The sequence below is a fragment of the Hoplias malabaricus genome, chromosome 1, assembly GCF_029633855.1.
Source record: "Hoplias malabaricus isolate fHopMal1 chromosome 1, fHopMal1.hap1, whole genome shotgun sequence".
Taxonomy (NCBI): Eukaryota; Metazoa; Chordata; class Actinopteri; order Characiformes; family Erythrinidae; genus Hoplias; species Hoplias malabaricus.
In genome coordinates this window covers 51,330,005-51,344,335 of record NC_089800.1, presented here as the reverse complement: position 1 = coordinate 51,344,335, position 14,331 = coordinate 51,330,005, and the positions used below count along the sequence as shown (strand labels likewise).

At 41.3% G+C, this 14,331-nt stretch overlaps 1 protein-coding gene across 3 annotated transcripts in view; it reads right to left on the bottom strand.

Moving 5' to 3' along the window:
• LOC136692794 (arf-GAP with Rho-GAP domain, ANK repeat and PH domain-containing protein 1) overlaps window positions 1-14,331 on the bottom strand; it is a 93,815-nt gene that overhangs the window by 62,774 nt on the left and 16,710 nt on the right. For all 3 annotated transcript variants that reach the window (XM_066666474.1, XM_066666491.1, XM_066666482.1), the window contains exon 2: window positions 1,744-2,726. In XM_066666474.1, coding sequence (XP_066522571.1) covers window positions 1,744-2,636 — 893 coding nt within the window. In that variant the 5' untranslated portion in view covers window positions 2,637-2,726. The remainder of the gene's footprint in view (window positions 1-1,743; window positions 2,727-14,331) is intronic.

Genomic DNA, 14,331 nt, shown 5'->3' with positions numbered 1-14,331 from the left:
AGGACAAATACAAAGAGAAATAACAAAGATTTTTTTTAAAAAACAAACTGCGATAGATAAAGATGGACAAGAAAGAAAGAAAGAAAGAAAGAAAGAAAAGAAAATTTGTTTCTAACCTCCAATGGACCCTCAATCATTCTCTCTTTCCTCATTCCACAGCAGGAAATGAGGAAATGATGTTAAACAATACACAGCGTCCAGGAAAAGATTTACAAACAAAGCAAGAGGGGGAGGGAGGGAGAGGGAGAGAGAGAGAGAGAGAGAGAGAGAGAGAGAGTATAAGTGAGAGAGAGAGTAGAGCAAAAGAGGGAGGTAAGGAGAGAAAGAGATACAGAGAGCAGCTAACAAAGTATGCAGAGCAACAGATCCTGCCTGCTATAGCTATACGGTCAGTGGAGCTGATCAAATGAACAGTGAGTGTAGAAAGAAGGTAGTTGCTTTAATGTTATGGCTGACTGGGGTGTGTGTGTGTGTGTGTGTGAGAACAGATGGATTTTGAATGGTTAGTAAAATGGATGTCTGGTTCCTTTAATAATGTTTTTGTTTGTTTGTTTGTTTGTTTGTTTGTTTAAACACAGACTGAACAGTCTCGGGACGAGAATACTTTGCTTATCAAAGTGAAACTGACCGCAGCCTCTTCCACCTGAGGCCCGTCGGTCGCTATGAGGAAGCTGTGAAGATAGGTTTGTGGAAACAAAACTAACATTCCAGCTCTCTGCTGCCCCCAAGGGACGGGGCAGCATTACTGCATCAAACCTGCACTTGATTAGTTCGTAAGCTCTCTAGCCCTCACTTGGCATTGGGCAGGGTGATCTTAAACTCATGTGCAGCTGCTCCAGAGCTGTAAGAACATATATCTTCTGCAGTAACTGATCTCGGATACCAAAGTAGCACCTGCCAAACCCTCCCAAACATTTACTGTGTCCCACAAATGGCGAGAAGAGCTTACAGAAGAGCTGCAGGAAATGCTCAGACCATTTTCCAGAAGAGCACCCCCTGTTGGCCCAACAAACGCCACCTCCAGCAGCCACTTAGGCTTTCCTATGACGCCGCCCATCCAAGAACTTGCCAGGCCCAAACCTGCTTAGTTTCAATGGATGTGCATGTCCTGCTATTCTGTGCTATGGCTAACGACAGCTAAATATAAACGCAAATGTATTGCTCAGAAAAACCAAAACAATAGTCAGTGCACCAGCCGGAACCCGCTGGTATAAAGCTGTAGCTCTGCAGACAGATACTTTGGCTTTGCTTTCATGACAGTAGGGAAATAGCTGCAAAACTGCAGTGGGCCAAAAGGTGGCGCCAAAACGCTATGGGGAAAACACACTGAAATGCACGCGCATATACACACGCACACACAGAGAGAGAGAGAGAGAGAGAGAGTCATGACTTCTTTTACAAACACTTTAAGTCTATGGTTCATCTATGATTCATGTGAACGTGAAAATCACGCAACTGCATCGTGTGACTCTCAAACCACAAACGAGGAAAACCTCATGGATAATTGCGCAGATTTTGCAGACACATCCAGGTTAAAAACTGCACTACTGTTAAAGTGGTGTTCATACATAAACCACAACCTATTTTAACATCCACAAACAATTCCAACCAATAAATACAAGAAAACTAAGCAAACCTTGAAAATTTGGCAGTTTTTGTCCATCAAGGTCTCGGACCTGGACATCGAAAACATGCCCCTGTCCCATGTGACACAACAGATGGCCAATAAAATCTCTTCCTTACCTGAAAGGGGCTGGGCTTTTGGGCTGTGCTGCTGCGTTACTGGTGCTGGGGGTGCGGGGAGGTATAGCAGGTTTGCGCAGGGGTCTGCCAGGAGGAGTAATCGGCTTCGACTCTCTTGGGTTCGTCATGGCGTAAGATTTGGGGGGTAGAGGGGGGATCCCCAGCTCAGCTTGTCCCGGGGAGGAGCACTGTTCATAGAGGTGGAACTGATCTGAAGACGACGATAATGAGGAAGACGACGAGGAAGAGGAGACAGTGGGTGAGATTGGTGAGGGCTTCCTATCCATGCTCGGTTTAGGTGCCGGCTCTTTAAGGGGCAAGGTTTCTGGGCGTGGCCTAGGGGCTGGAGTGGGCCTGGTGGGAGGAGCAGGAGCAGGCGCTGATTTGCTTAAACACACATCTGGGCTAGGTGGAGAGAGAGGGCTAGTGGGTGGGAGTGTAGCAGAAGCAGGTGTAAAAGGCACAGGTGGGCGGTTAGAGGTGTGTCTTGGAGGAATAGGGGGCGGGGCTTTCTCCTGATTCCCGAGCACAGAGGCAACACTCTGGTTCTGATTTTGGACTTTCCCGGCTTGTGATGAACTCAAATCTGACGCTGGCCGGGAGACAGGACGAAATTTCGTCCTCTCCATCGGAACCGGCCGGTCCTCTTCTTCCCCATCCTTCTCTCTTTCCATCCCTCGTTCCAAGGGAAAGAGCTTCTGCAAGCTCCCCAAAATTCGCTTCCTATGTCCAGGCAAGGCTACGCCCATTTGCTCCAGCTGGCCAGCCGTCAAATCCCGGCATTCCCACAGGATTTCGATTCCTGCCTCCTGGAAGGCAGGGCAATACTGCTCAAGCCGGAGCCCACCCAACCAATCAGGAACAAGCTGAGAGCCTTCCGCCATGAAAGACATTTGCAGAACTGAGCACCAAAGCAATTCAGCAGTTCAGTTCCAGTGATCGGTGAGGAAGCAGGGTTTAGGTCAACATTTGGGACTGGTCATCTGTGGACAAAAGACAGAAATATAAGTATGTTCATCAGCAAACTTCCACTAGCCAGTTTACACTCTTCATAAGTTTTTTTTTTATATATACAATTTCACAATCAAACACTTGACAACTGGGCAAGCATAGAAGCCAAGACATCTCTGACCAATTCGGCGACTTCCTCCAGCACTTCTCGGGAGGATCTCCAAGCATTCCCAGATGCCAGAATCAGCTTCTCACTGTTTCTGCAACTTTTATCCACAATCATGTTCTTTCCATCATTACCCAATGCTCGTTGAGGATGATGCCACCGATTGACTGGTAAATCAATAGCTTTGCTTGAAGGCTGAGCTCACTCTTGACCACAATAATCCGGTATAGCGATTACTGCAGTTTCTGCCAATGTCCTACAGTGGATCTCACAATCCCTCTCCCAATCTATTATGAGCTGAGCAAGACCCTGAGAAAGTCTTCCTACAGTTCTTCCTACAAACTACCAGAGCAAATATTTTTTCACTTGCTAAATCTGTGTCAAGGGAAACTTAAAACTGAACACAGAAAAATTTTCATCCCGTGACCAACATCACAGTGGTTCTGGTTGGACTGTGCTCTTAAAAAAAATCACTTCAAAGGTCAGCCATTTAGGATGACTGAGTTAAACTTTGAAGACTTCCTCCAGCATAAATCAAGTGGTTTATCTTTTTTAACATGTCTTTATGGTGTTGTTTATATCTCAGAAGGTGCATCGTGATCCAAACAAGTAGTCAGTGCCATGGTTGAGCATTTCCACTGCAGTGTCCCAAGTGCGTCATTTTTAGGGCATAATCTTAAGCAACCAATCCCGTCACCTCATGGGGCAGGGCATTTGAGTTGCAGAAGGGGTAAGCAGAGTCAGGACTAATGTTATATTCATAGATTGCAAAGTATTTTAAAGCATTAAGGGACTTTTTACTTATATGTTATTTCTAATTATTTAAATCATTTCATTATAGATAAGTTGTGAAATACCACTGAAACGCTCCTTTAAAACTTACACTATGAGTAAGAAACGGAGGAGCCTCGGCAGCTGAAGCATGTTGCTTTGTAGTAAATATCATTTTTACACACATTAAAATAGTGAAATGAAAACGTGCAGCAAATGACAGATTTGTCTTGATGTTGATTACAAGGCCTTAAAATGCCACTTCAGTCTTTCACTTTCCCTCTCTTCCTTCCTTCCTTCCTCCCTCTCTCTCTCTCTCTCTCTCTCTCTCTCAGTATGCACATCTACTTACAGCTCTACTACGGTTTAAGGCCTCAATCTTTGAAGATAAACAGGATACATCACAGGACATTAACACATACCCATGCACATCTTTAAATGTGCCTCATAACACCTGCCACAGTTGTTTGTTTGTTTGAAGCTTATGCAGATATAGGCTTCTAAACAAAAAAACAACATGCCACTAAGAGAACCAGAGTAAGAGCATAGGCTTTATTTATTCACAAAATAATCACAACCTATACTAGACTTTTCATGTCCATGTGAAATGTTATTTGGGCATAATGTAATTTATCAAATAAGTGGCTCTACTTAAACATTCAAAGTAAATGTTATTTACACTTTTGGTTAATAATAACAACAGTTAATAATAAACAATAAAACATACTGTAAACTTGAACCTTAAACAAGTCCAGACACAGTAAGAGATGATTTGAAAAAGGAACAAATCTTCAGTAGGAACCAAAGTGTGTGGAGCCGTTCTGAGGGAATGTGAAGACTGCTTTCTGATTGGTAGTCGCTGCTGCGCATCACTGCTAATTTGCATAAAACTTGAGCGGAGCTGAATTTCGTGTCGCTCAATTCGCACACTTCACGTAGCACATGGTCACGTCACACAACTTCACCCAGTGGTGCTGACTCTCGCTGTCGCTTTCGGTGCGCGTGCACAGTCTTTACACATCTTTAGATAACTCCGTTAAAGACTGTCAGTGGATTTAAAAGGGTTAACAATTAAATACAGTAATAACAGTGGGTTTAATTACATCTTATTCGTCAAAAGTAAGACATACATGATGCAATTACATTTGAACCCATTTGGCCATTCCTGTATCTGAGTGTTTGAAAGATGCTGCTTTGCTTGCCCTGGTTTTTCCTGTTATTTCTGTTCTTACCACTTACTAACCATCCATAGATTTATTCTATAGATTACCTCCACAGGACTATTTACTACAAAGGCACTTCAACTGCCACCTGCATCAAGGTTTCTGGTGTAGGTTCCTAAATCAACCAAAAGCAGTAAGTACCTGCAATACCATGGCTACTGCTTAATTACTGCTTGGCTACTGTTTTGTTTAACACCCTTTTCCACCTCTAGCGATAGCGGCTGTGTTTGTGCTAGGTGCCAGCTAGTTTGCTCTCTGGTGGACAACGTGGACCAGCTAGAAGTGCGCATCCAGGGCGTTTTGTATTATTAAGGGATAAACAGCGAGATTCATTGCTAGCAACTCTGGGTGCATTAGAGAGTGTCAGCACCACCTCGACTCCGGCAATAGAGAGAAAAAATTATCCAGTGCTTTCGCCGCAAACCTAGCTGAGCGCAATGATACAGTTATAATTGTAGGAGATTTCAATATCCGTTTTGAGAAGGAAGATGGACCAGTAAAAATGGCATTTACTTCAATCCTAGACTCTGTTGGTATTGCTCAAAATGTAACAGGGCCCACACACTACTGCAGTCACACTCTAGACTTAGTTTTGACACTAGGTCTGAACAGAGACAAAATTAATATCCTACCACAAACCTCAGCAATCTCCGACTATTACCTAATTTCATATGAGCTACGTCTTAGCCATAATATATGTACGTCCCCTCACTAAAGCATTCAACAAAACCATCTACCACCACCCTACAATTCATAGAAAACCTCCCACAACTATCAACTCCAATCCCCAATCCATTAGATCCAATGGAGCTAGATGTCCTAACTGACTACTTAAAAAAAAAAAAAAAAAAACCTGTCGATCTACTTTAGAAACTGTGGTGACACTTAAAAGAAAAAGGATAAGACAGAAAAAGCTCGCACCATGGTACAATGATAAAACCCGTACCTTAAAACGAATAGCATGGAAACTAGAGCGGAAACGGCGATCAACCTAACTGGAAGTGTTCCTCTGCCTGGAAGCACAGCCTTATAAAGTATAGAAATGCCCAGTCTAAAGGTCACTCAGCATATTTGGCCTCGCTGATCTACAATAATAAATATAATCCTAGAGTGCTGTTTAGTATCTTTTCCAGAACTACAAAAAATCAGGCAGGTACTGAAACACAAATTCCGGCAACTCTCTCGAGTAAAGTCTTTATGTACTTTTTTTAATAATAAAATCAAAAATATTAGACAACAAACTCAACCCACATTATTAAATCCGCCCTGGCTGTCTTCTGAGGTGAATGATATATAACACAAAGTAATTGTAAAAGACTTAGTTTTTTACCCACTCTCACAGTTAGAACTAGAGAAGATTATCACCTCCGCAAACTGTACAACTTGCACTTGAAGCAATTCCCACAAAATTACTTAAAGACGTAGTACCAGCTATTATCAATCCCCTTTTAACTATAGTAAACTCACCCCTTAGCCTGGGCCATGTACCCAAAGCTTTTAAACTAGCAGTCATTAAACCTCTGACCAAGAAACCGAATCTGGATGCTAGCACACACTAATTGCAGGCCTATTTCTAATCTAACATTCATATCCAAGATCTTAGAAAAGACTGTGGCCCAATAACTCAGTTCATATCTACATAAGAATCATATATATGAAAAATTCCAATCTGGATTCAAGCCACATCATAGCACTGAGACAGCTCTAATCAAGATAACAAACGATCTTCTTCTTGCCTCTGATCAAGGCCATGTTTCCCTGTTGGTGCTTCTTGACCTCAGTACAGCTTTCGATACGATAGACCACAATATTATACTAGAAAACTTAGAAAACACAGGTTGGAGTCACAGGGACAGCCCTATCGTGGTTCAAGTCTTATTTAATGTAACGTTATCAGTTTGCAAAGGTAAATGAGTTCCTCTATCCTCTAACTATTCTATTATAAGATTTGGAATTCCACAAGGCTCTATTTTAGGACCGTTATTATTTACATTATACATGTTACTGCTAGGCACAGTTATAAGAATCCATGACATTAACTTCCACCGTTACGCAGACGACACACAATTGTACACATCAGCCAAGCCCAAAGACAAACACAGACTAAAGAAAAAAGAGGACTGTGTAAAAGACGTGAAAGGCTGGATGTTGCGTAACTTCCTCCTTCTAAACAGCAACAAAACAGAGGTCCTGCTTTTGGGTCCAAAAAAATGGCCAGAAATTATCAGTAATTATCAGATTTAATTTTAAATTTTGCTAACTTTCCAATTAAACCTGGTTCAGCAGCAAAAAATCTTAGCATCATAATTGACCCTGAATTATCATTCAATCGACAGGACAGCTTTTTCACAACATCGCTAAGATTAGAAATGCCTTATTCCTGCAGGACGCAGACACATTAGTACATGCCTTTATTACTTCAATGCTTGACTACTGTAACGCACTACTGTCAGGATGCACCAGCAGAACTTTAAGTAAATTTTAAACTAGTTCAAAATGCTGCAGCCAGGGTCCTCACTAAAACTAGAAAATGTGAACATATTAGCCCAGTTCTATCATCACTTCACTGGCTGCCTGTTAAATTCCGCTTTGATTACAAAATTCTGTTACTAACATATAAAGCCCTACATGGGCTCACTCCTGAAAACCTTCAAGATACAATTTCCTGTTATGAGCCTCCACGTTCACTCAGATCACAGACTACTGGACTTTTAATAGTTCCCAGAATTCAGAAGAACACAGCTGGGGGAAGAGCTTTTTCTTATAAAGCCCCCAACTCTGGAATGATCTTCCAGAAAATGTTCAGGACTCAGACACAGTCGCAATCTTCAAATCTAGGCTAAAAACTCATTTGTTTAGTTTATTTTTTGGTAGTTAATACTTCCCCATAGTTTAAGGCGGCAGATCCATGGGGGTCTATGGACACGGGGGATTATAGTAAACTGAGACACTGATGTCGTCCGCCGCTTCACGCGATCACTCAGGTTTGTCGATGGTGGAGAGGAAGATGCCAGTGTTTCAGGAAACTCCCGCATCTGTGTCCTTCTGGTTCTCTCCTTTTAATTAAAGCTGTCATAGTCAGATCTGCCGGAGTCATTAGCCACACTCTGGAAATGTTCACATTGTCTGCTTTACATTCACCCAAACCGAACAAGACTAACTCCATCCCTCTACCTTTTTTCTGAGTAAACGACCACACCCCTGTCTGTCTGGACACTGATGGATGACTTTCAAACTCCTCCTCCACACTTCAGACCAGCTGCCCACGCTCCAGCCACCACCACTTTCCTTGGAGCTGCCCCTACACTGACATTTTCATGGACTCCTAAATATTATCACCAGTAGATTGACCAGAGGAGGATAGGTCCCCCCCGTGTGAGCTAAGGTTTCTTACTCAGCTCGGAGAGAGTTCCTCTGTGCCACTGTTGGCCCTGGCCTCGCTCTCCTGGGGGATTTTTACATTCTTCACATTTTTACATTTCACGTTAAAACCTTGTCTCTACTGAAATGCTGTGAAGCTGCTTTGTGACATCATCAGTTGTAAAAAGCACTATACTATTATATTTGATTTGATGATATTTGTCCTGCTTAATTGGCAGTATATATGGTATGGTTACTCGTGGCTGCTCAACGGTTGACCACTGAAAAGAACGTCTCGCGTCCACCTCTGAAACACACAGGCTTCTGCCACACCTCATGTCTAACTTCCCCACAGAAATAAGCAGCACTGCCTTCTCTTCTCCACTGAAAATGGAGCCTAGGACGCTGTGTACAGTGTGGAAGTGCACGTTATGTGATAGCCAATAAAGGAAGTAGCCATTTCTCTGTTGTTAACCGAATGATTTGAATCTGCTGACCTCAAGCTTATTCACTGCAATGAGTACGCCACTCCAGGAAAGGAGGATGCCAGGGAGAAGGCTCCCAAAACAGTTGGTCAGGTTGCTTCCCCTTACCTCTGTCTGGCTCTCTTTACCTACTGGTCAGCGCTCCTTTCACAGGTGTTAAGACAATTCTGAAAGGTAATGAGGCAAACAGAGTTAGATGAGCTGCATCACCTAAGCCCCATTTCCGTCCAAGCATCTCTCTTCACTGGCTGTTTCTTTAAAGAAGTGAGGCAACGCAAGTCCGGCAGCACAGACTTAACCACACCAGGTTTAGGCAGTGGACTTTAAGTATTAGCATGTACTGTATAGTAAAAGTCCTGAACAGCCATGTCCTATGTGGGTGGAAGTTCAATTTAGAAGAGAAGGTGCGGTCCTACCAACCTAGTAAACAAGGCCAGCTCTAGGACTCCTGGGCATCTGAGGCAACAGCTGAGGCACCACCAGGGATAAAACCGGTGATTTCATTAAGGTAGGGCCAGCACTTAAACTGCTGCACCACTCAGGACACCCACCCATCCTCAATTTGCCCCCTGCTTCTGTTCAACTTACTCTGCCACATTAAAGGAGAACTAGAACCTTTAACCTCGGATCTCCTCAAGTCACTATGTGAAAAGCCCCTTCAGCTAAAACAGCCTCTATTACCACACCAGATTGAAGAAGGAGGAACAACAAAGACAAAACATCTATATTTAGACATCCATTGAGGTCATGGCTATGAAAGATATGGGCCAAAGGGTGATGATGAGCAGTGGGTACAGTACATTAAACAAAAGATAATTGAGTGACTCCACACTTTACAACAAGATGTTGCACAACAAACCATAGTTTTGTAGTTAAAGCTATTTGATTGTGTTGTTTTAGTGTTTCTGAATGAGTATATGAATATACTTTCTTACCACAACCTTTAAAAAACATTAATACTTATATTTCATACTACATCCTACTTGAAATCTGATTGGTCTTTGGTTTTATAATTACCCTTTTCTTCAAAATATTCTGACTTTAGAGAGAAGTTCCAAAAATGCCAAAAAACAATGTGATACCAGAAAAAAAGAAGTATCTAACTACATTTCTGCTTACAGAAGCAAATTTAAAATAGAAAATGTAAAACGTTCCTATTCATAGTCCAATGCTATTTTAAGAATCAAACTAAGCGGAATCACATCAAGTAATTCAACCTAAAATGGTTACACAAGCAGAAAGCCATACATCAACTCTATACAGAAACACTGAGGTGTCGGAATCAGAGCCCATGTCTCAGCTTGTTCTCATGAAAAACGCACGTCAAGACAAATTGCTTGGCAATAAACCCAACATCTGTCATGGCATGGTGGGGTCACCGTATGTGTGAAAATACCACTGACACGTGTATCATTAGAATTTTAGAGGGATATATGATGCAATCAAGGCAGTGGAAATTCATGGGAAGTCCATGGTTATTTCAGCAGGACAGTGCCAGGTCTTGTTCTGCATCTGCTACTACAGTGTGGCTTTTGTAAAGTGTATGTGTGCTTCACTGTGCTGCATGCAGTCCAGGGCAGTCAGTCTCCTACTTGCAATGTTAATTTCCTCGTTCCCCAATGAAAAAAACAGAAGTCTTGTAACAGAAGTGTAATGTAACAGAATGAAAATAATAATAATAATAATAAATAAAAAAAAATAAAAAAATATGCAAAACAACTGTGCTCGTTATTTAAAAAAAAACACTTATAAAACAGTTTTACAGGAAGTTTGCACCTTTGTTTATTTATACAGAATTTGTAAACTAGAAAAAACAATCATTAGACCGCCCTGAGAAAAGAAACTAGACACAAAAGAACACCACGTACAAGTTTTTAAAAATCAGCTTCTGATGTTCTCTGAAAAATGGACTGACCACTTCCAGGAATCAGCTTTACGCAATGTGTTTGAGATTAAGTTGGAAGATGAGAATAAGCAAATGGAACCAACTTCAAAGACTGAGCTTTGGAGGTGTGACTGGATGTGTCTTAGCATGGTGTAATGGGAAAATACCCATTAAAAAAAATTAAAAAGTGACTTGATCGCCAGTCACATAAATAAAGAAAGATCTATGGCCACTTTACCGGCCTGTGCTTGCTAACAGTTAGCTAAAGCTACTTATTCAAGCATGTAGCACTTGTGTCAAGTACTAAAGTAATGTGAAACTGAATGTGGAACGCAACACAACACACACACAAACACACATACACAGAGCTCATCTCGAAATTCTCAATCTCCATTAATTGCAACACTGCTGATGACCCAAATTACATTTTGTTGAATTAGCAGGTTTAATTGAGGCCAGACGAGGGACAGACACCATGACTCAGAGTCCGACCAGACTGATGGGAGACTTCATGGGAAATATTTCCATATTTCTTGGACTCTCAATTTAAGCAACTTTTAAAACAGCTGTTGAAACAACAGTACATTTGGTCCAGGTTTGATCCCCAGCTCTGATAGGAACACCATGCTACACCAATAACCAGTAAGAGTCTTTGGGCATGACACTCCTCTCTACATTGTAATACAGCTTCAGTTTTTCCATGTAGCTCTTAGCGGGTTTCTGTTTGTGGCCAGAAAATGGAAGTAATACAGTGGTACATAGAGTGTTCCTAATAAAGTGACCTGAGAGGGAACATACAAGATGGCTGCTTCTAATAAAGTGGCCAATATATGGACACACAAGGTGGGTATTTCAAACACTGCCTGTAAGTGAAACGTAACAAATTGGGCAGTGCGTAAACGTAACAAATTTGCCATTTTTAATAAAGTGGCCAATGTGTGGACATCACAATGGGTGTTTCTAGTAAAACAGGCAGTATGTGGACATACATGTTGGGTGTTTCTGATAAAGTGACCAGTGAGGGGTCATATGAGGGTGTTTCTGATAAAGTGGCCAGTGAGTGGAGTGAAAAGTGTTCTTAAAAGTGCTCCAAAATGTGATGTCAGTACAAATCCTCATGGACTCCTGCTTCTAAGACGAACAAAATCATTCATTACAGTGAACACACACACAATTCTGTCAAATGCCACAAACTGGCAGCTAGCGCTTAGGGTTAAGGGTGGTGCCAGAGAAGTGAGAGAGAGAGAGAGAGAGAGAGAGAGAGAGACACTTGTTTATCTCCCTCTCACTCTGTCTCACTTATTTACAAAAGCTTCCCCATTTTAAAAAATTAAGGAACTACGCATCTGCAACGCAAAAAAAAGTTCACTGTGAGACGGAAATACCTTCAACAAATGACGGTTTATTTGAATAAACTGTGATAGGTGGTCCCTTGTGTTACAGTAAACAAACACACACACACACACACAAACACACACACACACACACCTGACACTAATTTACAAGAGGCATGAGAATCACTGAACCAATAGAATGTGGGATCAACTCTTCCAGCTTTGAGTGCCTTGGTAGAGGTAAAGCAGGATTAACTCTGATAACAAAATCAATACTTCCTTAAAAACATACTTCCTTAAAAGTCCAAAGCTAGGCTTGGCTTTGTCAAAAAGATACATTAATTTATTCATTCCTTCATTTTCTGTAACTGCTTCATCCCTGTATCCCAACTGTATATATATACACATTCCTCGACTACAGGTATGTACAAATACACACACACACACACACACACTTCACTGCACCTCAGAGAATATAGTAAACCACAGAGACAATGCTTCAGTGCTCGGCCTTTAACCTCCTTCACACACGCTTTCAGCGAAGTTTAAACATCCTCCAACAAACAACAGTCTCCAGTCTACGAAATTAATTAAATAAATAAAACCAATGCAGAAAAGTCTGAGATTTAAGTGTGTAACTTCTACAGTTCTTTGAGATTATTTATTTATTTATTTAAAGACCTTATCAGCATACACACGTACAATGTTTCCCACACATGGTCAGTTCACTACAGAGAGTGAGAGCGAGGACAGGGTGAAGTGTAATTTCTCTGCAAGCTTTGATTCATTGTTTGAATCACCACAGAAACTCATGTGTAAGCTCATGTGTTTTACGGCACTTTCCCTCTATGTTTACTTTCATGCAGTTAGCACTCTCCTGAATTTAGAGTCAGTTCCACCTTAAGTAATGTAACTGTTACAGCAAAAGTAAGTCAGTGTTACCCCCCTTTAAACGTTCAGAGTCTCTCCACCGTCCAAAAGCCTCCGGATGCCCTTTCTTGGTCATAGCTGGGAGAGAGAGAGAGCTCCTGAGCCATTTCAGACCAAGACACTGAGTTTGTTCCCCATATACGGAGCCAGGGCTGTGTACAAACACCGGACCTTTTTTCCAGTTCAAACAGAGCAGAGAATGAAGAAATGGTGAGAAAACATTCCCTGAATTTTACAAAAAAGTGTATTGGATTAAAACCATTATCTTCCAATATCCTTAAACCCCATCCTGGAGGTTTAAACTCACACCGTCCACATCACACCTCACAAACACAAGTGAAAGACTGGACTCTGACTTTTAAAAGCCCTGGAAATCAGAGGCAGACTCAATCTATGAAAGGGAGTGTTGAGATGGGAGAGCAAATGTGACAAATCAGTTCCACAGGACATTTTAAAGTATGGTAACATATCATGTTCATCTTCCACTGGAGAGGACGCCAAAGCCTTATGGTCTTTTCACGATGAGTCAGACTTTAACACAGGAAAAGGCTTGCACACTAACACTAACACCATCTTTCACTTAAGAGCTCATAGTACCTCCCGGAGCTTGTTCTGTTTGCACCTTTAAAGCCTCAAACCACACAGAGAGCAGAGCTATGGCCTTCCTTTGACCAGCTCTTCACAGCACTATCTTTCGTTTGAGTGAAAATGCTGTTGCCCAGTGTCTGCAACTTTTCTTAGTGCATGAAAAACAATGTCTAAGAGATCGATCAGTGCACTAAAAACAGCTGGCATGATTTGCACTGGTTAAACCTGTGCGGCTGTGAACTGCCGTGTATAGCATTCTCATGGCACAGTAACGAGGTTACTTCTGTGTGCGTTTGACCTGTCATTATATACATTTCTATGATCGATAAAGTATCCCAGAAATAACTGTGGTAAAATATATATTGTTATCATTTTAAGACCATTTTATACCACTGATATGATAATATTAAACTATAATAACGCAATTACACTCCTTTAAAAAGCAAATTGAACACTTTGAATATTCAGACACTGAAAGTGAATATTAAAATGTTTAAATTTCTTAAATTAATACACTATAAATAAAATCACCAGAACAGAAGAGCGAGTGGCTAAAATAATGTTCAGTCTTATGGTAACAACCACGCCAGTAAACACAGTGGGATACTGAGTAATAATAAAAAAATAATTAAAAATCAGTAAGAAATGTTTATTTATTGTACGATATATCAATAACGTAATTATTGTGACAGGCCTAAGTGTGAGCAAACATCAATCAGGAGTTCTTGATCACAGATCTGTGGTAAGCACCGACATAGTATTGAACCAGATCAAACCTGCAATGACAAAGTAATTAAGTACTAGTTCTTCTTTTATTTTTATTTTTTTTCAGTAATAGTGTTGATATACATTCTCTCCCTGTCTCTCTACTGTCTTCACATATTTTCACATAAAA